The sequence below is a fragment of the Triturus cristatus genome, chromosome 3_2, assembly GCF_964204655.1.
Source record: "Triturus cristatus chromosome 3_2, aTriCri1.1, whole genome shotgun sequence".
Taxonomy (NCBI): domain Eukaryota; kingdom Metazoa; phylum Chordata; class Amphibia; order Caudata; family Salamandridae; genus Triturus; species Triturus cristatus.
Window position 1 is genome coordinate 944,714,144 of NC_140584.1, and position 25,597 is coordinate 944,739,740.

Here is a 25,597-nt window from a genome sequence, read left to right on the forward strand (position 1 = left end):
TGAGCGGTGACCGTTGACAGCTTTTGACCTTCCTCCTGTAGTCTTCGAGGTTATTCCGGCAACCAGGCGTCCCTCCACCAAGTCGGTATGCAACTGCCAATGGCAAACCAATTGGAAATATTGTACAGAACGGTCTGTTGACCCCCTGTCTGCCTCCCTGTCTGACATTATTCTTTTCATTCTTTCTTTTGCCCAGCAGGGCTCTGCTCTGGGCTCTCTGAAGGGTTACCCTTCAGCCCTTTCTGCTTTTCTACAATTGCCAGATCAACCGCCCCTTTTTAAATCTCCAATTGTACATAGATTCTTGAAGGGGCTTACACATTTGTTTCCTCCTCACCATTTATCATGCTCCAGTGGGACTTTAACCTTGTTCTCGCCTATTTGATGTGTGCACCTTTCGAGCCACTGCACAATTGCCCCCTCTGGCAGGTTGCTATCAAAACAGTCCTCCTAGTGGCAATCATTTCTGCCAGGAGGGTGAGCGAATTGCAGGCTCTATCCTCTTAGCCTTGGTACCTGACCGTCTTTCCAGACAAAGTAGTACTCTGCACTAGGGCTTTTTTCCATCTAGGGCAATCTGTCACCTTGCGGACCTCTATACTCCTCTGTATCCTTCCAAGGAAGAGGAGCATCACCACAGTCTGGACCCAAAAAGAGTGTTATCATTCGACCTTAACCACACTGAAGAGTTCAGGGTGGATGAGCAACTCTTTGTAGGGTACATTGGAGCAAAAAAGGGTTGTGATGTGCAGAAGAGGACTATCTCACTTTGGGTTATCCTCTGCATAAAAATCGGTTATGCCTTGGCAAAGATACAGCCTCCTGAAGGCCTTAGAGCTCATTTAACCAAGGCAGCTACCACAACTCTTCAGCGTGGTGTTCCAGTCCTCTACATCTTCCAAGCGACTATGTGGGCGTCCCTTCACACATTTGCCAAACATTATTGCTTGGATAACCAGGTCCATAGGGAATGCCTTTTCTTCAAATCGGTCTTATAGGATTTTCTAGTTTGACACTGTTACTTAGTCCCTCCTCCAGTGATGGAACTGCTTGGGTATCTGTTTTAAGGTAAGGAATCTACAGCTAGATGTCTCTATTAGATGGGCAAGTTACTTACCTTCTGCCTTATCTATCAATCAATCAATCAATCAAATAATTTGTAAAGCGCACTACATACCCGCATGGGTTTCAAGGTGCTGAGGGTGGGGAATGGGGGGGTGCTGTTGCTACTGGTCGAACAGCCAGGTCTTCAGTCGTCTCCTTAAGGTTAGAAGATCTTCGGTTTGTCGTACGTTGAGTGGGAGGGTGTTCCATGTCTTGGCGGTGCGGTGGTAGAAGGATCTGCCTCCGGCTGTGGTTCTACGGATGCCTGGGATGGTAGCCAGGGAGAGGTCTGCGGAGCGGAGTTTCCTGTTGGGTATGTAGGAGAGTCGACTGTTGAGATAGGCTGGGCTGGTCTTGTGGAGTGCCTTGTGTGCGTGGATCAGGAGCTTGAAGGAGATTCTTATGTCGACGGGGAGCCACTGCAGGTTCCTCAGGTGGGGATGATGGGGTCGCGGCGCGGGACGTCGAGGATCAGGCGTGCAGAGGCATTCTGGATTCTTTGCAGTCTGTTGAGGAGCTTGGTCGGGGCTCCGGCATAGAGGGCGTTTCCGTAGTCGAGTCTGCTGCTGACTAGGGCCTGGGTGACTGTTTTCCTTTTGTCTGTCGGGATCCATCTGTTGATCTTGCGGAGCATACTGCGGGTGTTTAAGCAGGTGGAGGAGACAGCGTTGACTTGTTTGGTCATGGTGAGTTTCGAGTCGATGGTGACTCCCAGGTTGCGTGCGTGGTTGGAAGGTGCGAGGGGTGTCCCCAGCGATGTGGGCCACCAGGAGTCGTCCCATGCTGAGGGTTTGGGCCCGAGGATGACTATCTCCGTCTTGTCTTTGTTCAGCTGAAGGCGGCTATCCTCCATCCAGTCGGCGACGGCCTTTATTCCCTGGTGGAAGTTGGATTTGGCAGTGAGGGGGTCCTTGGTGAGGGAGAGGATCAGTTGCGTGTCGTCGGCATAGGAGATAGTGATGTCGGGTGATGCGTGCGAGAGGCGCCATGTAGACGTTGAACAGCGTCGGGCTGAGCTATGATCCCTGCGGGACTCCGCAGATGATCTCGGAGGCTTTGTATCGGAACGGGGGGAGGCGGACTCTCTAGGTTCTGCCGGAGAGGAAGGAGGAGGTCCAGTCCCAGGGCCTTGTCTCGGATCCCTGCGTCGTGTGCGCAGTGTGCGGCGGCAGACGGTGTTGAAGGCGGCGGAGAGGTCCAGAAGGATGAGGGCCACCGTCTCACCATTGTCCAGTAGGATCCTGATGTCGTCTGTGGCGGCGATGAGGGCGGTCTCAGTGCTGTGGTTGCTGCGGAATCCTTACTGGGAGGGGTCCAGGATGCTGTTGGCTTCGAGGTAGCAGGTGAGCTGGATGTTGACTATCTTCTCGATGACCTTAGCTGGGAACGGAAGCAGGGAGATGGGCCGGAAGTTTTTGAGTTCGCTTGGGTCCGCCTTGGGTTTCTTCAGTAGGGCGTGGATCTCGGCGTGTTTCCAGCTCTCAGGGAAGGTCGTGGTCTCGAAGGAGAGGTTGATGATATTGCGCAGGTGGGGTGCGAAGGAGCTGCCAGCTTTGTTGAAGATGTGATGTGGAAAAGGGTCACACGGCGAGCCGAAGTGGATTTTGCCCATGGTCTTGTGTCTTCGATGCTCACGTTGGCCCAGGTTGTCAGGGGGTCGTGGTCGGTGGGGTGTGGTGGGTCCGGTGTGTTGGGGCTTGTTAGGGTCGTCCGGGGGTTGAAGCTGTCGTGGATGTCGGTGATCTTGCGGTGGAAGAAGGTGGCGAGGGAGTCACACAGGGCTTGCGTCGGCGGGATGTCGTTGGCGTTGGAGCTGGGGTTGGAGAGTTCCCTCACGACATTGAAGAGCTCCTTGCTGTTGTGTGCATTGTTGTCGAGGCGGTCTTGGAAGGAGGTCCTCTTGGCGGTCCTGATGAGGTGGTGGTGGTTGCGGATGGCGTCTTTGTCGGCTGCACGGCTGCCCGGCGACTTCTCGCTGTGCCATATGTTCTCCAACTTCCGGCAGGTGCGCTTTGACGCTAGGAGTTCCGGGGTGAACCAGTTGGCTCTCTTGCTGGTGTCGCTGGGGGTTTGTTTTTTAGCGGGGCTAAGGTGTTGGCGCAGTCGTCCATCCATCGTCTAAGGGTGCGTGCACCATCGCCGGGGTTGGAGGGTTTGGTCGGTGGGTTGAGTGCGAGGTTTGTCTGTAGTTGTACTTCGGTGATTTTGCCCCAGCAGCGATGGGGGATCTGTAGGGTGCGGTGATGTGCGACGGGTTTCCGGAAGGTGAAGTGGATGCAGTGGTGGTCGGTCCAGGTGGGTTCGGAGACGTGGCTGAAGGAGACGTGGGGGCTTGAGAAGATGGCGTCGAGCGTGTGTCCGGCGATGTGGGTTGGCGTTGTGACGTGCTGTTCCAGTCCGAGGCTGGCGAGGTTGTCTATCAGGGTGGAGGAGTTGCTGTCGTTGTTGTTCTCCAGATGGAAGTTCAGGTCTCTGAGGAGGATGTAGTCGGTGGAGGTCAGTGCGTGCGTGCTGATGAAGTTGGCGATGGCGTCGCAGAATTGTGCTCAGGGTCCGGGTAGTCTGTAGACAAGGGTGCCTCTTAGGGTGGTCTTGGGGTCCGTGTTAATCTGGAAGTGCATGTGTTCGGCGGTGCTGAGAGTGTCGTCGGTGTTTGTTGAGACCCTGATGGTCTTCTTGTGGACGATGGCGATTCCTCCTCCTTATCTGGTAGAGACATGATTAGCTGCAGATTCCATACCAACCCACCCATCCTTTTGCGAACTGCGGATCAGTTTTTAATGTCAGAGCGGTTTCCCTTCTGCGCCCTAATTGTTTTTTAACACACTATGTTCAGTCACCTCATGCCTCCGCGCTTCTGGTGTGGAAAGTCTTGAAAAGTACTGACGTCCGCACACCGAAGTGGCGCCTATATAAACAACGCAGACGTCACAACGCCTTCGACATCATGCAGAGGTACTGCTATCAAAAATCTTCCGGATCCAGCCTGATGCCTGGGAGTTCTAAGGTAAGGAATCTGCAGCTAGGTTATGTCTCTACCAGATAAGGCATTACCAAAGGTAAGTAACTTGTCCTTCTGGGTCGATAACTCACCCTCTGAGGGTCCCAGCAACTCTCCAACAACACTCTTGGGCTCAGCGAACTCGAGTGCAGCTCTATGCCCTGGGTCTCGGTCCTCGGTGCTGCACAGAGGTAGCAGTAGCGGCTTGAAAACCTTGGGCTACCAACTTGCCACAGCAGGCTTTTTCAGTTGTTGTGTCCCTGTACTGCGAACAGGAGGCCAGGCAGCCAGGCCTTGGAGTTTTCTTGGCTTGACTGTGCTTTGGAGACTGTTTCTTCTTGAACAGGACTCAGCAAGCACAATCCCTCCCTTCACAAGCCACCAGGTGCAGCAGATGTAGTCTTCGTCATTGCAGCCTCTCTTTGATGATTCCTCAGTGCAGCAGGGCAGTCCTCCTTCGTTCCTTCTTCTAAGTCGGTCGAGATCTGAGGTCTGGGGGACCCTGGGGTGAGGCTACCTCTGGGATAAACACGCCTGGAGAAACCAGTTAGGCAACTGGTTTCCCCTCTCTGCCTCCTATGACAGCCTGTCTACCTCAACAATGTGGCAGCCTTCCACCAGGTGTTACACATCTGCCCTTCAAAGGCGACTTCATCTTTGAAACCTGCCTGTTGAGGCTAACACCCAAATGGCTTACTGCAGGAGGGAGGTAACACCTCCCTGGCCTGAAATCCCTTATTGTTCTGCTTCCTGAGAGTCGTTGGCATGTCTTTCCAAGCGGGCAGAAAGCTGTTTCGTGGAGCAGGCTCCATGCATGCCCGGAAAGCCACAGGAGTTTTAAAGGTAACAAAGTAATAGCTTTGCTAAAGCTGCATGCTTCAACAAGTTACATTAATTTCGACTTGAGTTACAAGGCAGGCTTAATGCAGCAAGTTGTTTGATATCTTGGTGTGCCTACTTTGGTCCCACAGTTCAGGAGGTAGCACAGCTGAGGGGTCAGCGTGTAACCCTGCACACACCAATTGCGTGCAAATCTTTCCACAGTTAAAAACAGCAGTTTTTGTGTGTTTTATACATACAAAGTACATGTCCTGTCTGTGTCACATGTTGCACCCTGCCTTTAGGACTCAATAGGCCTGCTAGACGAGTGACTGAGACACATGTCCAGGGGAAGTGGTAGCTTTGTAATTGCTTTCAATGGCACAGTCGGGCTAGCAGTGCACAACTACTCTACCAGTCTGCAGTGGCGGACTGGTAGACTTGTTTTCTTAGAGACTTACAGGGGGGGCACAATCAGTGCTGGGAGCCCTGGGGTACCCCTCTACATTATTTGCCCTGGCAACCATTTACTAGGTATTTACAGGTAAGTTAGCCGTTTCCATTTGAGTACAGCCAATTCAACATACACTTTAGGGTCAGGGCACTGGCACTGATATCTGGATCATTGACAAAAAGGAGAGAGGGGGGGACCGGGAGCATAATTAGAAAATAGGTCCAGTACCCATGCTCCCTCAAAATCACGTATTAATATTGAGAGGGTAGCTGTTCCTAAAGATAAGAATAAAGATTGTGTGTGCTCTGAGTATGGTCGGGCCAAAATGTGTGTGGGGAATTTCTCCTTTGAAATATAGTGCCCTCACACACCCTTTCGGGTGTCCTGCTTCATCATGGGGCGTTGCTCCTCGTGGGGGTGGCGCTGCAGTCCCCCACGGTCCCCGCAAGAGGGCTCTTTGTCGGAGTTCTTTTAGGAGACGCCGCAGTTGTGCATGGGGGTGTGTGGGTCTATCTATGAGGGATGTGAGTGGTGTGTTAAAAAACTACTAGGTAGGAGCCAAGACCTTTATTCACGGCTCTGTCTAGTGTAAATTAAAAAGAATCCTGGAGGTCCTCAGGGAACAAAATACTGAGGGCAGATATAAAATTTACTGCAACTCTCAGGATAAGTGAGTGAGTGGGGGATAAAAGTCCTAGAAAAATCGGGTCAACATGTTTCGCGCTTCAGAGTAGGTCCATAAGGGATCCGATCGCGCTTCGTCAGGACCAAATCAAACAAGTGAGTGTAAAGAATATGAATAAGTAAGAGTAGGCGCCAGTGAAGTTGAGTACTGTGAACCTATAGTACCTTGATAGTAAGGGGATTTAGCGTCCTCGCGCTGGTAGGTTCTCCTTCTTTAGGAAACCTACACCCAACCTAGTGGGATAAAAAACAAGGACGAACACACACAGAAACAGAAAAAAGGGGGGAAAAAAGGAAAACACAACATCTGTCGTAATCATAGTTCAAGATATGATGTGAATTCACTGCACAGTGGCACAAATAAGTGTTCACTCACAATAAACATGCTTCCAAAGTTCACATGCACATAGAGTGAATTAAATGACAGAAATAAGTTCTTTAAGAAAAAGTAAATGAGACCGCTACGTGGGGTGCCTGGGTGAGTTTGTATAGCTTAATCTAACAGGATCATGTGCCATAGTAAAAACAACCGGAAAGCCTTCTCTAAAGCGGCCATTAGTTTGTGTCATATTAGACTAAAAGACAACACCCAGTGTGTGTTGACAGTGCTTTACGATAAATGAGAGGTTATATTTTTGAAAAAGAGCACACGAAAAATACCTAGGGATAAAAAAGGCATACCCTTAAGATGAAAGGAATGGGCTTCGTCAGCAGCTCGGAGTTGGCGGACCGAGAAACTAAAGGAGATCAAAGAATCAGTCTGCCAAATATCGATCATGGAGACGCCGTGCGCTTTCCCCTGTCAGATCAATACTTACGAGTGCTCGTTCGCCTAAAGAGTGGAGACCTACCCCTCCTCCGTGTAGCGCCGGAATACTTAGCGGGAGTGTGGAGAAACATCTTAAATATGTTCTTTAGAGACGCTGAGTGGAGGATCTGCGCAGTAATGGGACGTCGAAGTGTGACGTAGTGACGTTCCATCGGTAGGTAGTCATGGTAATCACCAATCACTTCCTAAAGCCGAGAGATGACGCAAAGGCGTTTCTCTGAGATGTTGCCATGACGATCACGTTAGCTTCAGGAGCGTAAGGGTCAGGGCTGGTTGACGGAAGGTTGTACTGTGAAACCAGGTGACCTTCAATAAAGTATTCAAAACAAGCTTTATGTGTTAATGCGGTGCGCAAAGTGACAAGATATGTACTATCTCGTAAGGGTCCTATCTAGGGTGATAAAGACGCACCAAACTAAGCGTGTTGTACATTATAAATATATTGGTTATTAAGAGAAATTGCTCGACGTTGCAGCTATCAACATGGGTAATCTACTACCAAGGACCGAGATACTGGAAGTGGTATAAACAAATCCCTGATACAGAATGACGAACTAGAAATCACACACTTGATATTTTTAAAGGTGTAGACAATATTTTGGGAGTTCTTGGCATAGTGTCGTTGCGAGTCTAAATAGAATTTGCTGATAGATATAAATTACAAATTCAAAATGCTATGGCATTATTAGCACAAGCTCGTGGAAGATGGGGGTCTGCCTGGTTCTGGGGGGATGAGATCTGAAGTGTAGTATGGTAAACTGCCATCTGTTTCTAATCTCAGAGTCCATTCAGGGAATTTAGTGGGGGAATCAGGTTAGCTCGACCCACGGGATTTCATCATTTAGACCGGTGGTATCACATCTCAACTTATGGACCCATCGTTGTTCTTGTATGAACAGGGTGCGTTTGTTCCAATACGGATTGGAAACTATGATGGTCCACCTAAGACTTTCTGCTGAGTGTCCTAGTTCAGAGAAGTGTGTCAATAGTTTGGTGTTAGTTTTTTTACGTCTTATAGTGCTTTTATGCTCCCCTATGCGTATCTTAACTGCTCGTGTGGTCTGGATAGCACGCTGCAGTGCACTAGGAATTGAAAAAACTAGCAACAGCAGTCGAAAAACCAGGGGATGACCTTACAAAAAGAGGCACTTCCTTACACTAGTAGATTTCAAAATTCTGCCTAGAACTGACAGTGACCACAATGTTCGTCATTTAACGAGTGATGGGCTGCTACTAGACAACACAATTCAGAACTCAACACCCACTATTGAGCAGTTTATTGGCAACAATAGGAGGGTGATTAAGTGGCCTAAGGTAAAAGCAAATGGTTTTAGCCTGATAAGAATATATAATCTCTTCAGTTCAGCTTTAGCTCCATTTGTGGACATGCCTTGCAATGAAATTCCCTATGTGGATATTTGTAGCCCACGGTTTGAGGCAGTTAAAGGAATCTTGAAAAGGGAAGGAATTCTTGGGTGGAAGGTGCACCAGAAAAAGTAGTCGAGATAAGAAATTTAGTTCATCATCCTTTATTTAAACTTGAAATAAAATCAGTCATCAGCCAACGCATTTCGTTCCTCTTTCATAAGGAACTTCAACAGGGCTCAATTTGTCATCCAGAGTATTCACAAAGGTCCTTAATATTCGTGGTAGTGTTGCCTGAGTAATTACCTCAGAGTAAGGATAAATCAAGCCAACTCGCAGCTTGCGATCTTAATTTGTCATCCAGAGTATTCACAAGGTCTCTAATATTCGTGGTAGTGTTGCCCGGGTAACTGCCTCAGAAAAAGGGTAAATCAAGCCGAGTCCCACCTTATGATCCAAAGTAGTTAAATTTCTCTCACGGCATGGTCGCCAACAGCAGAAGAATACCTTCCCTTTTATGGTTTCCAGTGGCGCTTAACGGTGACGAGTGCCGGAAGTAGATGCACATGACACGAAATCTAATACGACAGGGATTGAGGTGCTGAACCTTTGGTCAGCCATTGGGAGCTTTATCTATAATTAAAAGGAATCTTTTTTGAGGTTCCTATACCCCTGTAAATTAGGCAAAACCACTGGTACACAAGTGATTGCCGGAAGGCCAAATCGCACCTGATTGTAACTATAAAAACTTGTGATCCGTCAGCAATCCTTGCAGCAAGAGGCCGATATAAGCATATTTTGCACACTAGTGAAAATAAATGGAACGACGATAATTGGATAGACCTCTTAGAGGCCTACCATAGAAGGGATAATTCCTTGTTTTGGTCTATTATTGCACATGGTATTCTGGATGGATATACACCAACTGACCACTTCATCCAGTCTCAACTATGGGTTAACCATTTCTCTAAATTATACTCTATGCACACTAAGGGGCCAATTACAATCTCGTCTGGAATGCATTGCGACCGGTTCGATTCCGGAATGCTGTCCGAACGACTCTGATCCGGGGAGTGAGACCCAGCGATTTTGATGCATCCGGATGCTTCCGCATACGATTCGGTCGGACTCCCATTGACCTCAATGTGAGCTTGTGTTCCGAGCGATAACACAGGCTCCCATTGGCAAAAGGGGAGGTTGGGGAAAACCTTGCACCCTGTTGTGGTGTATGTAAGGGTAGGGGGGACCCCCACAGGCCTTATTCAGAGGGCCCCGGGTGAAGGGTGACCTGCTACCGGCCCCCATAGTCCGGTTCCGACAGCAGATTTGTTTCAGAACAACCGATTCGGTAAGGCTGTCCGAATCTGACATCCTAATCACTCGGCTGGGAATGGGCTCCGTAGACTGCTACAATTCGACTCCAACTTACTCGGTTACTTCCAAAGCCTTTCGGGACCGAGTCGGGCAGTTTGAACGCTTCCCAGTCATTGTAATCACTCGTTGGGAAACGTGTCTGAGTGGGTTCGAAAGGCGTGTTCCGAATCGGATTCGGACGACTCGAATGCCGTTCGGAGCCTTTCTGGACGACATCATATTTGACCCCTGAGAGAGAAAGTCTGGATAGTTCGACATTCAAGATTACCGGAGCACCTTTTCTGGAAGCCTGGAACATATTACATTTTCCATTAGTGATACTGTGAAGGCTATATAATCACTATTTATAAGTATGGCCCCAGGGCATGACAAAGTCTCTGGCGATCTTGATTGTTCTGATTTTGCAGTGTGGGCCTCGTACATTAATCCTTTATAGAATGCCATCATGGTGGGAGCTACTATTCCTCTTTTCTGGGCAGGAGGAGAAATTATCCTTGTTTACAGAAAAAGGTGAAAGGATTAATCCCTCCTATTAAAGGGAAATTAGTCTGCTGGATAATTTACAGAAAGTGTTCTGTAAGCAGGTTTTGTAAAAGTTGCAGCAATGTGAAATTGTGACGCTGTTTGAGACAGGTTTTAGAGTCAAATTCAGCACAGTCAACCAGGCCTTTTACTGTCCCTTATTTAAAAAAAATAGATCAACTTATCCAAAGAACACTTGTATGTAGCTTTTGTAAACTTGAGCCCTGCTTTTGATTTAGTTCCCAAGGTTAAACTCTGGGACTCCCTCAAGATTTCAAACCATTTGCAATGCAAGGGGCATGTAGATTAACACCCTTAAGACAATGTTTATGAAAATTAGACCGCATAAATCCTTTCATAGCAATCTGAAACTGGGAGACACCCTTTTAGAAGTAGATACTTTTGATTACCTAGGAATTAGGATAATTTACTCTTTAACTTTGTCCTCAAATATCCAAAAATATAGGGCAATAATTTTACATGGAGACTTAGCCATTGTGAAGCTGTATAATCTACAATAAATAGATCAATATTTCCAGCTATAGAGCTACAGCATAGTCGGCAGCCCATTATGGGGCAGAAATCTGGGGAATAGCCAGTGTTAAAGAGCTCATCATAGCAGAGCACCCCGGTACTGCCACTCTCCATTGATGTACCCTTGAAACAAATAGAGAATTTGGCAACCCTTGGTCTGCTACTGTATTGGGTCCGGTTGAGGATAAACCCAGATCTGAAACCTTAGAAGAGTGGACTAAGGAAAATGTTTAGGATAGACAGGGACCTTACTCTGAATTGGCTATTTCATATTAAGTTTTGGTTAACTGCTCTGGGGTTGGAAAGAACATGGACTGACCCTATTTCTATTAGTACTTGGTCCACGTTTCACCTCCCCACCGTGTAATAAGAGACATGGTACCCTTGACAAAGTTGTGACTTTAGAGGCATGAACCACACTCCTTCCATGCAGCCTATAGGCTACACTTATGAGGAAACTCAAAAGAGAAGAACCTGATCAAAAACAAGGGCACTATTGTCCTTGATGCATGGCAGATATATATTGCATATAGAGCGCTGTCCTGACTAAATTAGTTAGGTTAGGCTGAAAAACAAAAGAATGCATTCCTGGGCATCGTTTTTAAGTCCTGATGAAAGCCCTGTATCCTTAATCTAGATAAAACAGAAATGTTCCTTTATATATAAATATAGAGTTGTTTACTTTTTCAAACCCATCATTGTGGACATTTTGTGCTAATTTTTCTTGGTTGCTGGTGAATTAGAATTTAATACTCTGTAGATTATTGCATTGTGAACTGTGCTCGTGTTCAACTGTATGCAAAATTAAAGATTGATGGAAGTGTAATGACAAGTGCATGGTAATGAGTGAAGTAGTTTGTTATAGGTCTGTTATAAAATATAGGATGTTGTTTGTTAAAAATGTCTTAATTTCCCTTGCTATACCGTAATTGAACTAGAAGATCATCTCATTGAAGGCAGGAAAACGCTTACAAAACACTTATATAGATATATACGTTGCACATTACACATTTTGTTAGTTTTGCGAAGTAGATAAGCAATCAAAGTTTACTTTTTTGGATCTGGACTGCAGTTTGAAAACCCTAATCTGAGTGTTTATTTGTGACTACTTCCCTGGGGCAGTTTGGAAGATCAGCATAGGTTGGAACGTTGTGGTGTGGCTAAGGCTGGGGAAGATAAAATGGTAACTTGCTGAGAAAGGTGCCAGATTATCTGTCAGTGACTGAATCTGCAAGTGTATTCTATTACATATTAGTCTTTTGCCATTTTATGCTTTGTAGGTGTTTTTGTTGCAGGGGAAAAGCAGTTTTAGTTACTTGAAGATGTGTTTCCCCTTCTAAAGGGCTTGAGAAGATAACTGAGTGTCAAGTCATTACAATTATTGCAACCTTGCTCTGGTTTGCCCTGCTGACATTTAACTAATATTTTTTCTATTTTCCAGGACCCTCTCAGTATCACAGTAATGATAATTGTCTTTGCCAGGTAGAAGGAAGCATATGCCGACGAGGAAGACAATATGTAGGCTTTCGGATGGGCATAAGAAGACGTGTCAAATGAATGCTTTAATTATGCTTTTATTTTGCAGGTTCTCCATCACAGGGAAGGAAAATTGGAACAAACTGTGGAAGCAAAAACAATAGCCCAAACAGTAGCCCAAGAACTTTAGGGAGAAGTAAGGGGCGACTACGGCTTCCCCAAATAGGAGGCAAACACAAACTTTCCAATAGTAAAGACAATTTGGATTCAGTCAAAGACAATGGTACGGACCAAGAACAAATCATGTCCTCTGAGCAGTCAGATGTTCTTAGTCAAATGAACGTTGTGGGAGATAGCCAGGCAGAATTATCAACTTCTCAGGGCAACGAAATGACTTTGGCCAATGGATTTGTTTGTGAGCAGAAATCATGTAGCAGTGATTTGATTGAAAACCACAGAGATGGAGTCAGCACAGTTGACCAAAGAGACACGGCTAGTTCCAAGCCTATCTACAATCTATATGCAATTTCGGTAAGTAACATTTATTTTTCTTAGAAAATATGTATAAATGTATCAACAACTTGAAAAACACACTTTACATTACTTGTATCATTGTGACATTGCATTACATGTATAGAAAGAGAAATTTTGTTTTAGAAGTCATAATGCTGTAAAGAATAAATCTGTTTTCATATGGAATGTACCAACATTATAAATGCTCAGTTGAGAGTGAAAGCGTTCAGTGCTCTTTGATAAACAGGGATTAAAACGCCCAGGCTCTTGCCTAAAACACTTTGTGATTTTCTATGAGAACGTATACATGGACATTAATTTAAAAGAAAACCCCTTTCAAATTAGTTTGTATTGGCTTGTAGAAAATTCAGACATTTCATGAGCATGTAGATAAAAAAAAAGTATTTTCCAACACGTTTAATGGAAAAATGAAAGAGAATGAATTTCCCTAATGATGCATGGAGCATTTTCTGTAGATGAATATACACTATAATTTCTGTGTTACTTTTTTCCACAGACTGACAAGCTATATTGAATATTTCTTGCCATCCGGCTGAAAAATCCCAGCCTCTGGACAAGCATAGGTTTGAGTAGGGGTACAATAAGTGTAGGTACCTACCAGATTAAGAGGAAACAGAGTTGTTTGTATGCATTTAATGGAATCAAGATTTTCTTGTTAAATCATTGACTGCTGCTTATCTTTGAAAATGGTAAAGTGGGAGGAGGAGCCAAGATGGCGACCGGGACGGCAGCGTAGGCTCCCGGCTCTGTGAACCTCCGCATCCCGCACAGATATCCTGCATGAGATCCTTAGCCTGCGCTATATGCCCGTGTTGGTGAATGAGAGCGGCAACCGATCGTGTGACTCCGAAGTTTCTGGCGGCGGTATCGCCGGAGAAATGTCCAGTTGAAGTTTGCGGCCTGTGCAACCCTGGAACCGGGACCTCGAGTGGACAACATGTCCGGGCGGCAGTTCAACAACAGCGGCCTTTGATGACTGGGTGGAGTCGGCCTAACCGGAGCGGTGCGAACATCGGCCTACATTTCGCCGTGGTCGTTCCTACCACTACGCGTAGCGGAACGAGTGCATGCCCGAGGTGGCTAATCCAAGATTCCCCGGTGATTGTCTCAGCCTTCGCCGGTGAGCCGCCCGGCCGCCGCCCGTAACTCGCCCTGATTTTTGCGGACTGCTCCCGGATTTTTGCGGGCGCAGGTCCGTGGAGGGGATGACTGTTGCCCGTGACCACACGCCGGATATATTTTTTGCCTGCCCCCGAAACCCTGATTCCAGTGACATGGAACCTGAGGCGCTTGTCCCTGAGTCCTGGTCCCAATCTGGGTTGGACCTACCCGGCGGCCATCTTGACAGGACGAAGTCTACTATCCTGTACACTGGGTCGCAGCACGATTGGAAGTGTGCGACTATGAGGAGCATCGCGGAGCGAGCGCCGAGAGCTGTGCTGGGGTATGGTGATCTTCTCGAGGCTCTCGGTGCCCTCCATTCCACCTTGGTTCACGGCGCCTGGGTATTGGGGAGTAAGCTTGATGGGGTGACATCAGCGTTGGAACAGTTGCTGCCTGCCTGTCCCCAGGTACACGGGGACTTCCTACACCGCACACAGGAGGACAGTGTCGTGGCCGCCCCTGTGGATAGTGACCAGCTGGAAACTCCGGACAGTATCTTAACGTGTGATCGGCTGGCTGTGGGCCTGGTCTGTTCCGGAGGTATTGGACCTGAGTGGGGGGTGGTGGCCTTGTCCCGTACGCGGCCTCCGGCAACCCAGGCAACATTCAAGCAACGGTCGCCTGCTCTGGCTGATTTCGCTTTCTTGGACCTTGTGTGCGGTGCAGATCCTGGGGCAGCACTGGGAAAGACGACTCTCCATACTGCTGACTGTGTTGGTGATCAGAGACTTCCACCCTACCTGTGTGTGTCGCTTCCTGTTCTCTTTTGGACGCTCCTCTTCTTTGTAGCATTGGACATGGCACTGGGTCGATGGGTATGCATGGGTAGATTCGCAAAGAGTGGCCAAGGATAAGGCTGATCCTTCCGAGGTGGTCATCTAATAGGCGGGCGGGTTCAGGGGTTGCGTGCTCTCACGGCATAACTGTTAGTGTAATAGGCGCATAATGCTCCCCATTCTTCTTTGACTTGGTCGATTCTGTGTTGCTTAATGTTTGCTTTAGGGGAAAACAAATTGTGCGGGAGGGAGAAGCCGGGGGCATGTTTTGAAGGCCCTCCTCCAGTTTATTAATATTCTCTCTACCCCCCCGTCTGGTGGGGTTTCTTTTCCTACTCCTCTTTCTCTGTTTCTTCTATATTTCGGGTCTGGTTCCGGGGCGACAGGCACGCTGCTGGGGGGGGGGGGCCGTACTCATCTGCAGAGGTGCAGGGTGGGGGGTTGGGGGTTGGGGGAGGGGATCCTTTAGTCTTTAACCCTTTTTTTTTTTTTCTCCATGGCCTCCTTTTTCTTCTCTTATTTCTTCTTTGTCTTTCTTTTCTGGGATCAGCATGGTAGAACTCCTTCGTCGTTAATCGCTGCGTTTTCATGTGTGCAACAATTTCCGTGGTGTTTTCTGGGTTTTAGGGCAGGGGACTGCAGGTGCAAATGGCCGTGATATTCCTCCACATCCTGAACTTCTTGTTTCAGCGCCATTGACTAGATAAATTGCTGTTTATTGTGGACGTTTATTATTCTGCCTGCCATTTCTTGCTGCAGGGAAACTGTTTGGCACCTGATCCTTCCATTCTCCCTTATTATAAAAGGAAAACCTTTTGTATCATGGTCTCCTACTTGGGCTGTTTAGTGGCCGAGAGTATACCAGCATGGAAATTCTGCTCCCCGAGGTGCTGCCTGTGATAAATATTGATTTCTGTTACTCTCACTGCTTAGCGGCCGGCCCCGGGGGTTGTAGGCCCATACTTGTTATTGGTTGAAATGTCAATAAAGGTTTTTCAAAAAAAAGAAAGAAAAAAAAAAAGAAAATGGTAAAGTGTATTAAGTGCTTCGATTTACAGCTAGCAAGTCTAACTTCTGCCAGGTTATTTCAGATGGGCCCCCCTCTTCGAGAATATATTGACAGCATGTATTTCACATTAATTTGTGAAAAAGTCATATGAAATATTCCAGTATTGTTTTAGCTGACCAGCAACCCTCACCTTCCCCAGTTGTGTTGAAGGTTCCACTGCCTGAAGAAAGGTTTGCTAAAATGGTGGCAAATGAGGCAGCAGCATAAGTCACCTATAAATGTCTTAAAAACATGGGAGGAAGGGGGTGGAGACAGGCACAACAATGCAATTTCACATTGCTTGTCATTTTACATAATATGTCTACACTTGTATTTTTCACTTAATTTTTTTCGTGTTTAAATACATTTGCCCTTACTACCTGATAGTGCTGAGACTTTGCATAGTTTATTCGGCACTGATTCGGACAATGATAATTTTGATGAGGACGGATGATTTTGTCCCCCAATATGATGAGAAAAACTGACACGTGGAACTACATGATGGCAGTGGCCTGAATGCTTCTCCAGATACTGGCATTGTTTCTCCTCTAGGCCCTGACACCAAAGAAAGCGCCTCCTTCACTTTAATGAGGCAAAGTGTGACAGAAGTACTAGATGTGCAAAACTTGTTCTTTTCTGACAGAGGTCACTCGATCAGGTGCCCATAGAAGCTTTGTTACCTTTTAATATGGTCCTCACAGATACCCTTTAGGGCACTAGGGGCAAAACCACGTTCGACACCACAAGTTACTCGGCAGGTCGCTCAGCTCCATTGACCACACCTCAGCAACGCTAACTATCTTACACAACATCCTACCCCAGAGATCTTAGTTGCCGCAGCACCCACCAGTAAGGTAAACACCAACTCCTTTCCTACTAGAGACATTTGGCAAGCATTTATTTTCCTCCATGAGTCTTGTTCTGCGATAGGTAAATACCAGCTATTTTCTAAACCGCTACCCCGAAGTCCTAATGGACAAGGCAGCCCTAGTGTTACTGAAAGTTCTGGATGACCTCTATCTCAAGCTATCGAGGATTGCTGTGATGCAACAACATTTGTCATTCATTCTGGTGTTGTGTAGTTCCTAAAAATACATAGGATACACACGTTTAGACAACATAAACTAAGGTATTGCTGCCTAGACGGATTCCGGACACCCCCAAAGGACATATTAGCCTTTAGACCAGCTAGCTCACAGTGCCACCATAAGCCCCCTTACCTTACCAAGGAGCGAATAGTTTCAGGCAACTATCGAACATGACAACCCTTGATCCTACAGGGAGGCTGAAAACAGTACAGTACTTTTTGCTCAGTCAATCATGCTCACTTAGTCTCAGAGAGATACCCAGAATAAACTATGGGAACGTGTTCAACAAACATTTATTGAACCAGTGTCATTCTAGTATAAAACATGTTTGTTGCGATAATCATTAGACAGAACCAAATGTATAAGATTACAAGCACCAACAGAGTAAATAAAAGGTAGAATTCTACCATGGTGCTAAAACAGTGAATATATGCAGGCATATAGACATGACCGTAATCAAGCGTACTCTTACGATGCTGACCCTACCTAAGTGTACCTAACATGTATATGGGTGTAAAACCAAGAATCCCCTAGGAAAGAGCCAACCCCTTTATCTGATGGGAGAGAATGAAGGAGCCCGTCTTGGTCTCAAGTTGGGCACCCCGCAAGGGATGTCAGACCACTGTGTGCTGGAGCTTCTGTAGACCAGGACCTCAGTGTCTTCTGTCAATGTGGCAGCATCTCCTCCTTCTATCTAGTGTAGGTATGGTTCTTTTATACCATAAAGATAGCCTAGGGGTTCCAAACACAATCGATATGTTGTGAGTACAATTATGTAAATGAGCCTAAATCAATACCTGCAATTATGCAAAGTAGTTTTTTGCCCTAGGATGAAGATGACCATGGCGTTTATACAGAATATGTTAATCCTGTTATGTACGTCATGTGCAGGGGACTTTTTCAAGAATCCTTATGCATAATAAATTAGGCTAGTTTCAAGGAACCCGATTGACATTTTATCAACACATAACTGGGGAAAAGGTCAGTGCTAGAACAGTTATGCAGAGCAAAGTAGGACAAGGTAGGACAAATGTAGGTGAAAGGTCATTTAGGCCCAGATTGGGGTACATAATACAGGCTTGAACACAGCAAACTGCTTAGGTCCGCGCAATGGGTACGAGTGTGGCCCTTTGGCACATAGAAAATGTTTCCAAGGGTCCAAACAGCAGGTACATTGGGGTGGCCGTGACATTATGTGGGTGCCCAATCTTTTTCTTTAACATGTATGCGCCACACCTGGACCTCCTTTTTAAAGCAATTACAATGCTTCTCACGCTAATATATACTTATAAAATCCTATGGATGTGAAACTTTAATTGTGTACTCAGTAGGCAATTCAACAGTTCTAAACCAACTCAAAGAGCATTAGGACGGTCCTCTGTAGCACTTTTGAAGGCCGCAGATAAATTAAATTTAGTAGAAATATTGAGATCACAATATGGGGAGACGCATGGATACTCTTTATACTCCCCACCACATGGTACTTTCTAGAATGATTTTGCTTTTGCGCACCCATAACATATAGTTAAATATCCTAAGTCTGAACATGTGGAATGGCTCGTTGTCTGATCATGCATCTTTGTAGCCTACGTGGTCCTGGGGGAGGCAAGTAAGACATATACCACTGTGGAGATACCTCAGTGGAGATATCTCAGTGGAAATTACAACTAAGGGAATTATTAGAACGCCTATATAGGTAGGAACATAGGGAGGCTATTAATGAATTCTCTCTTATACCACAAATTTGGTGAATACCACTTGATTCGAATAAAGGATTCTGGCAATAGACAATCTGATAGCATTGGGTGACGTGAACCGTGAAGAGGGAAATTAAAAAGGACGACGACTTTGAGCAAAGACGGACTAGACTAGGCAAACACTACCTCCGAATATTTGTAGAATGTAACATGATAGTGGAGCTAAGTGTGGACATCTTATAGGGTGGCTAGCGTGGAGAGGGTAGTAATAGGAGAATATTTTTTCAGTGCGAGATCATGTAGGTGTTACCCTGGCAGATAGGGATACAATAAATAACCGATTGGAAGACTTTAACCCTAACCTCTACAGTGTCAGTTAACAATAGAAGCATTGATCAGAATTTTACTGAGGCATAGCTACCCGAGCTAGGAGAAAAGGCGAAGGAGTCATTGAACATTCTTAAAGAGATTGAAGATATAAAATGGATCATCCAGCAACTATGAACAGGGAAAATACGAGGGAATGATGGCCTCCCTATTGAGTTTTGCACAGAATATATATTTTCTTACTTGCTCCGTCATTGATAAACCTGTACAGCGAAGTGCTAGAGAAAGGTTCGTTGCTGGAAATGCTCAGGGAAGTGATGATTGAGGTTCTTCCAAAGGCAAGAATGGGCCCTTTAGATTGCAAGCCATATAGACCACTATCAGTGATAAATGTAGACCATACAATTTTTGTTGGTGGACGTAGTACGCACATACATATTAGAAAAGCACTTTTTTGTCAATTGAACATAAGAATAAAACCCTGAATACAGTCTGCAGTAGTAATTTTAGATGGCCATAAAGTATTAGATACGGTAAGTTGGAGATTTATGGTCAAAAGGGTTCGAGGGATGCAAATTAGGAGATGTCTTTTTGAGATTGCTAATGCTATTGTATTGTATGGGGATATTACAGCACGCTTTAAAACAGGGAAGCAAGTTTCGGATTACTGGCGAGTATACAGAGGTACTAGACTGTGATGCCCTTTATATCCCTTAGTGTTTTGCTTCTAACTGAACACCTGGTGCAAATAATGCGTAATAGACACTTGCAAGTTGTGATATATTAGTTCAACATACAAGGTATATCATATTGTTGTACATCACTGATGTACTGCTAACATTGGCGAACCCAGCAAGACTCTTGGGGGAGATTGAGAGTACGTTAAGGGGGTGGAGGTATACTCTTTCAGTTGTGGTGTTGATTTGGGCCAACTGAACGAAATCCCCTTACTGGTTCAAGCTACACCATTCAAATACCTTGGCATGTATATGAGTGAACATTATGAGGTAGTATCTGATACCACTGTTATAGTGTTTCTGATTTCTCTTGAAGCTAGAATTGAGTGATTGAGGTATGCAATGTCTCTGATCAGACAAAAAGCTATAAGTAAAACGACAGCTGTCCAGCACTTCTTATATGTAGTGCAGCATTTGCCAAGACCAATACCAGAAGCTAGTTCCCTCAAACTAGATCTATTAATAAGGAAACTCTATTGGGAAGAAAGCAGATCCACACTTAGACTGCCCTTGGAGGAAGGGGGGGGGGGGTCTGATGGCCCTGGACTTAAGTATCTACTACAGAGCCACACAACTTCTGTATGTGGTACCATGGTTGGCGTCCAAGTATAATGACCCGACAAGTAAGCTGATACAAATACTAGAGGCTCCACTTTCCTGAAATATTTGTCACACTTCAATTGTTGCGCAAGATTAACCCCAAGAATAGTAATGAATGTCCCAAATTTAGGATTTATGATGGTGTGTGTGTGTGTGTGTATATATAAATCTTGACACCAAACATCCTAAAAGTTTTTTTTTTTTTTTTTTTTTTTTTTTAAACCTTTATTTGTGCATCTTAAAAGAACAAATACGGGCCTACAACCGTCAGGCCGGCCACGATACAATGAAGCACTGATACCCACATTACATCCCCCGTGCGTCAATGGTCAGGATTAACAACGAGTTATGAGTGACATACTGGAGATATCTTTAACACCCGGGGAAGGAGAAGTTAAGGTTAATTTTAAGTTTTAGATTATTTTATCAAAGAAAAAAGTCAATGAAGGATAAGAACAAAGGAGATTCGAGTCCGCAAGATAGCCTCACCACACGGGAGAGCAGCAACATCAGTAAGAACAACAATGGAAGTAAAAAACTCAAACAGTGAGGCGGTGCCGAAATATAACAGGATAGTCACATGAGCAAGTACGCACTCCTCCGGAGCCGCCCCCACTTGATCCACCCCACACCCGGACCCCGAATCGAAGAAAGTAGAGCGCAGAGACATAGGAGAAAAAAGGCCCATAGAACTAATTAAGAACAGAGTATTATCCCCCCACCCTACACCAATGCGGAGGCTACGGCCTACCCCCCCCCCGACATAGTGCCTGTCGCCCAATGAACCCGAAATATAGAGAAGAGAGAAAGTGGGAATAGAGTAAAGAAAATAAGAAGACAGAAAAGAAGGTGGGGAGGAGCCCACGGGACACCAGAGCGCCCCGAACCATCAGCCAGTCATGGCCCCCACACACTGAGAGCCCACTACTCCAAAAAACGGCATGCAAAGATACCATGGCACCACAGTGTAAGCGAATGGATACAAGTCGCGATGAGTGCGCGCAAAACAGACATACAGTTCCAGTCCCAGGCCAGCCCGTCCATAAACCCTGGCAATAGAAGTCAGTCTAGCCCTGGCCCGATCGCGGGCGTGGGATTAAACCAGCCCCTGCATGAAGGCCCCGTGTCCCGAGCAGACAAAAACAAGATGGCCGCTCGTGAAAGGATGGTGAAGTAGGATCACGAAATGGCCGCCAACCATCGGTTGAGGTCCCTCTTTGCACCACATAAAATCCAAACCTGGCAATTAAGGTACAGGAGTTCCACAAAAAGTAAGCCGTGGACCACCGCGGACGGTTCCTCGACGCCGTTAGGTATCGCTCAACAGGATAGTCCAGCGGACGCGGCGAGGCAGGCAACAATGAGGCAGGCAGCCATGACCAGGGGGACAAAGTGTCCGCAGTTGAGGTGTAGAGCGGTGTAGGCATCAGTGTAGCACAGTCATACACCGCCGTTGCGTCCCCGCAAGTGGACAAAAGCACCGGGAGACCCACGCCCTGTAGATGACAAACAGTGCGCTCACGACCCGCAGCCGACAGTATGGGGTCAAGCCGCTCACTCAGCGCTTGCAGGCCAGCGCACATCTGTAGTTGGAAGTCCCGCAGGGAAGCCAGAACGGAGCCGCATGTCGGCGGAGGCTGGGCCCCCACATCGGCAGCAATCCGGGACGGCACCGTGGAGCCGGTGTCCGTAAGAGGGAGGGCGAAGTGGGCAGCGGGCGAGACCAGAGTAGCACCCCCCAGCCTCGAGCAGGCACTCAGCGCCATGTTTTGCCGCTATACGTTGCAATGGCCGAGGGGGGGGGGGGAGTCGTGGCAAGGAGTCAATTCCCCTCAGGTCTACGCCGCAACGGGAACGGCCGACAGTCGCTTCTCTTCTCGCAGGTTCCCTTCGCCGCTGGCTAGGCAATAGGTGAAGGGGGCAGCAGCATCCCACAGCGCGGTCATCAGAGCGGGGCAGGAGACACGCCGCACCGGGGCCCACCCCACAGCTCCAGCCCGGCCGGCACAGGGTGCAGAAGGTGTCCGGCCGTCCCTCTCCGGGCTCATCCGGCAGCGATCCGTGGTGCGAGGGGAGATCGGGACCGCGGGGCTCAGGTTAGCGCTCGCTGGTCCGGTAACTGCGGAGCTTCCAGGGGGCCAGCAAAGGCCGTAATGGCGCAGGATTTCAGTGCCGAAGACAAAAGCACCCAGAACTCGGGCATCCGGGCGGGCTGAGACTCCGGGAAAGCGGCAGCACGGTCAGCGCGTCTTCGCACACGTTTCACCTCGAAAATCGGCGAGGATGGGCATCAGGATAGTAGTCCGAGGCCACGGACCGACGGAGCCGGGCGCTCAAGCGTCTGCTCCGGTCGCCATCTTGGCTCCTCCCTCCATCCTAAAAGTTTTAATGCTACAGAGGAGCTACATGCGAGCCTAATTAGTTAGAAAACAAGAATCAATTAGGGCACTTTGACGTAACGAGGGAAAACAGTGACTCATTTCTTCCATAAGTAAATTTCCTGTTCAAAGAGACGTATAGTCGAATTTTAACCACCAAATCCATCCCTATTTTAACACACTTAGTTTGATAAGTTTGCACATATGGTTTTTATTAATTAACACAAAACACTTTTTGATACATTCATTGCACATAGGAGCACTTTATTATAAACAGGGTTGGTCATTACAAACCATTATACTCCACAGAAAGTTTGACAACAATATAAAAAGGTATTTGTACCTAGATTGAGTACAACAAATGGAACAGCCAACTGGTGAGCATTAATTAGGTTCTCTGAGTGATACACCAGGATTTCCAAATACAACACTAGACAAACCGAATGAAAAATGGTACATTGTAATGTTTCCTTGATCTATGGTTTTAATGGCATCAAAAACAGAGGTTTTTAAATGCGATTCTAGGTATTGGTACCGCAATTCTACAAAAAACAATTCTGCATGCAAATGTCTTTATATATTTAACAAACAGTGTTATTTATGTATTTATTTAATTATAAAAACAGGTACATGTCGCAACTGAAACTGTTCCAAACATGCAAGTACGTAAAATGTATGCCATAAAATTGAAAAACCATTCAAGCGCTACCATTTCTATGTCTATGACTAACCCTGCTGCTACAATGCACTGGTCACCTTAAGTAAATCAAGTGGCAAAAAGAGAAAAAAACTGTATTTAAATAACTGTATTTAAATTTCACTCGTAAAAAACCATTGAAATTACCCCGTTATAGTTATTTCAGCTAACTATTACTCGCGCGACCGCAATCCACTGCTGATGACGTCACATATTACATCACTGTATTCACTAAGATACTGTTAATAAGTCAGTTATACAATTAATTTTACAAAAAAAAACATCCATTTAGACACTTATTTACCCATTTATTCTTCCATTAACCTTTAGATATACATATATAAAAAATATTTATTTTTCAGAAAGACACATATTCACTGGATGATGTCATCAGTGATGTCATCAGTGATGTCATTTGAGATGGCACTGACCATGATGTAATATGGGACGTCATCAGCAGTGGATTGCGGTCGCGTGAGTTATAGTTAGCTGAACTAACTATAACGGGGGAATTTCAATGGTTTTTTACGAGTGAAATGTCCAGCTAACTATAACATGTGTGAAAACTATGGTTTTTTCAGTGAATTTGCAAGGTTTTTTAAATGCTAATCTTCTAACTATAACGTGTGTGAAACCTATCGTTTTTTTTAGTGAATTTGTAAGGTTTTTTAAATGCTAATTCATGTATGTATTATTATATTTTTTATATATTTATTTTACAATAAACTACCTATGTATATAGTTATAGATTGACTGTATCCTGTAATATGGAATGGCTCAGCTTTTTTTTTTTATTTGGATAAAGTTGAAAAGCATAGTTAATATCTTCTATAAACTTATAAACAGTTTAAAACGTTTTTTTTTACAAGGGTTTTTCACCGTGCGCGCACCCCGCGATTTAAAAAAATAAATAAAATGGTTTTTTCACCCTTCGGGGTCCTTCAGGGACCCCCTGACAAAGGCTAGGGGGTCAGGAACTCTCTACCCTGCCCCCTTTTCACATTCTTCACCTTTCTTTTTCACTGCGACACACAAAATGGCGTCCGACACTTCCTGATTTCGACCGATTCGAATGTTGACTGACATCTAACCACCAATCAGAATTACGCTCGCGCACATTTGGTGCGCGCACCGTGCGAGTACCATGCGCGCATATAGATATTTATGTACTTTTAACTGCAATTTTCTCAGGAACTACCGAACAGATTGACACCATATATGCAAAAGGCACATGCCTGACCTGAGGACTACCTCTTTGCCAAATTTCAAGTAATTTTGTTCAGCCGTTCGGGCTGTACCTTCGACTAAAGGTCCTATGGGAAAATGCATGGGGAAAACGCGTTTTGCGACCCCCCCCCTTTTTTCTCAGCCCCCGCTTGACGAATCACCCCGAGACTTTCAGGGTAGGAGCTGAGCGGAGCGCCCCATTAGTTTTGAAAATTTCGCGAGGATTCGTCAATCGGCGCCAACGTTATTCAAAATAGAATTTTCAGATTTCCTATGGGAACTCGGTCCTAACTATAACTATCTACTGGCGACCGCCAGTAGATAATATAGCTATATATATATATATATATAGATAGATAGATAGATAGATAGATAGATAGATAGATAGATAAAAATAATCTACTGGCGGTCGCCAGTAGTTAGTTATAGTTAGAACCATGTTTCCATAGGAAAAGCATTTTTTGATTTGCTAATAACTTTGGCGTCGTTCGAAGAATCTTTACGAAATTTTCCAAATAGTTTCTCTTTTTTGATCAGCTCCTATCTTGAAAGTTTGGAGGTGATTCGTCAAGGGGGGGCTGAGAAAAAAGGGGGATCCCAAAACGTGTTTTCTCAATGCAATTCCCATAGGAAACTTTAGACAAGGCTACAGGTCAAACTGCTGAACGGAATTACTCCACATTTGGCAGGGAGAAAGGTCTTGGTCCAGAAAGCACGCTTTTGTTGAAATGGGGTAAATCGGTTCAGTAGTTTTAGAGAAATATCGATATTTGAGAATTCAGACATCTGATTGACTGAGGCGTTTCGAGCCTGCGGCTGATTGGCTGCAAACTGTTGAAAATTGGAAGTGTTGGCAGCCATTTTGTGACTAGGTTGAAAGGCGTAGGGCAGAAAAAAAAAGAGAACAATTTTATAAGAGGGTATAGTAGGAACACTGTGGTCTTAGTTTAAGCAGTCTGTACTGTGCAGAGGCAGGGAGTTTGAATGTTGCGTAGGCCGTGGAAATTATGTCCACAGAACAACGGTGCACGGTATTGCGGCAAGGTTTCGTAGGCTCTGGAAATCCCGTAGGGAAAACAATGCGCCGTATTGCGGACAGCAGTGTGTAGGGTGCACACACAGGTAGTGTGAATGTGCGGTATTGCGGCAATGTTCAGTAGGC

The 25,597-nt window shown here is 45.8% G+C and overlaps 1 protein-coding gene across 3 annotated transcripts in view; it reads left to right on the top strand.

Moving 5' to 3' along the window:
• USP32 (ubiquitin specific peptidase 32) overlaps positions 1-25,597 on the top strand; it is a 1,392,279-nt gene that overhangs the window by 1,234,034 nt on the left and 132,648 nt on the right. For all 3 annotated transcript variants that reach the window (XM_085649438.1, XM_085649439.1, XM_085649440.1), the window contains one exon: positions 12,272-12,693. In XM_085649438.1, coding sequence (XP_085505564.1) covers positions 12,272-12,693 — 422 coding nt within the window. The remainder of the gene's footprint in view (positions 1-12,271; positions 12,694-25,597) is intronic.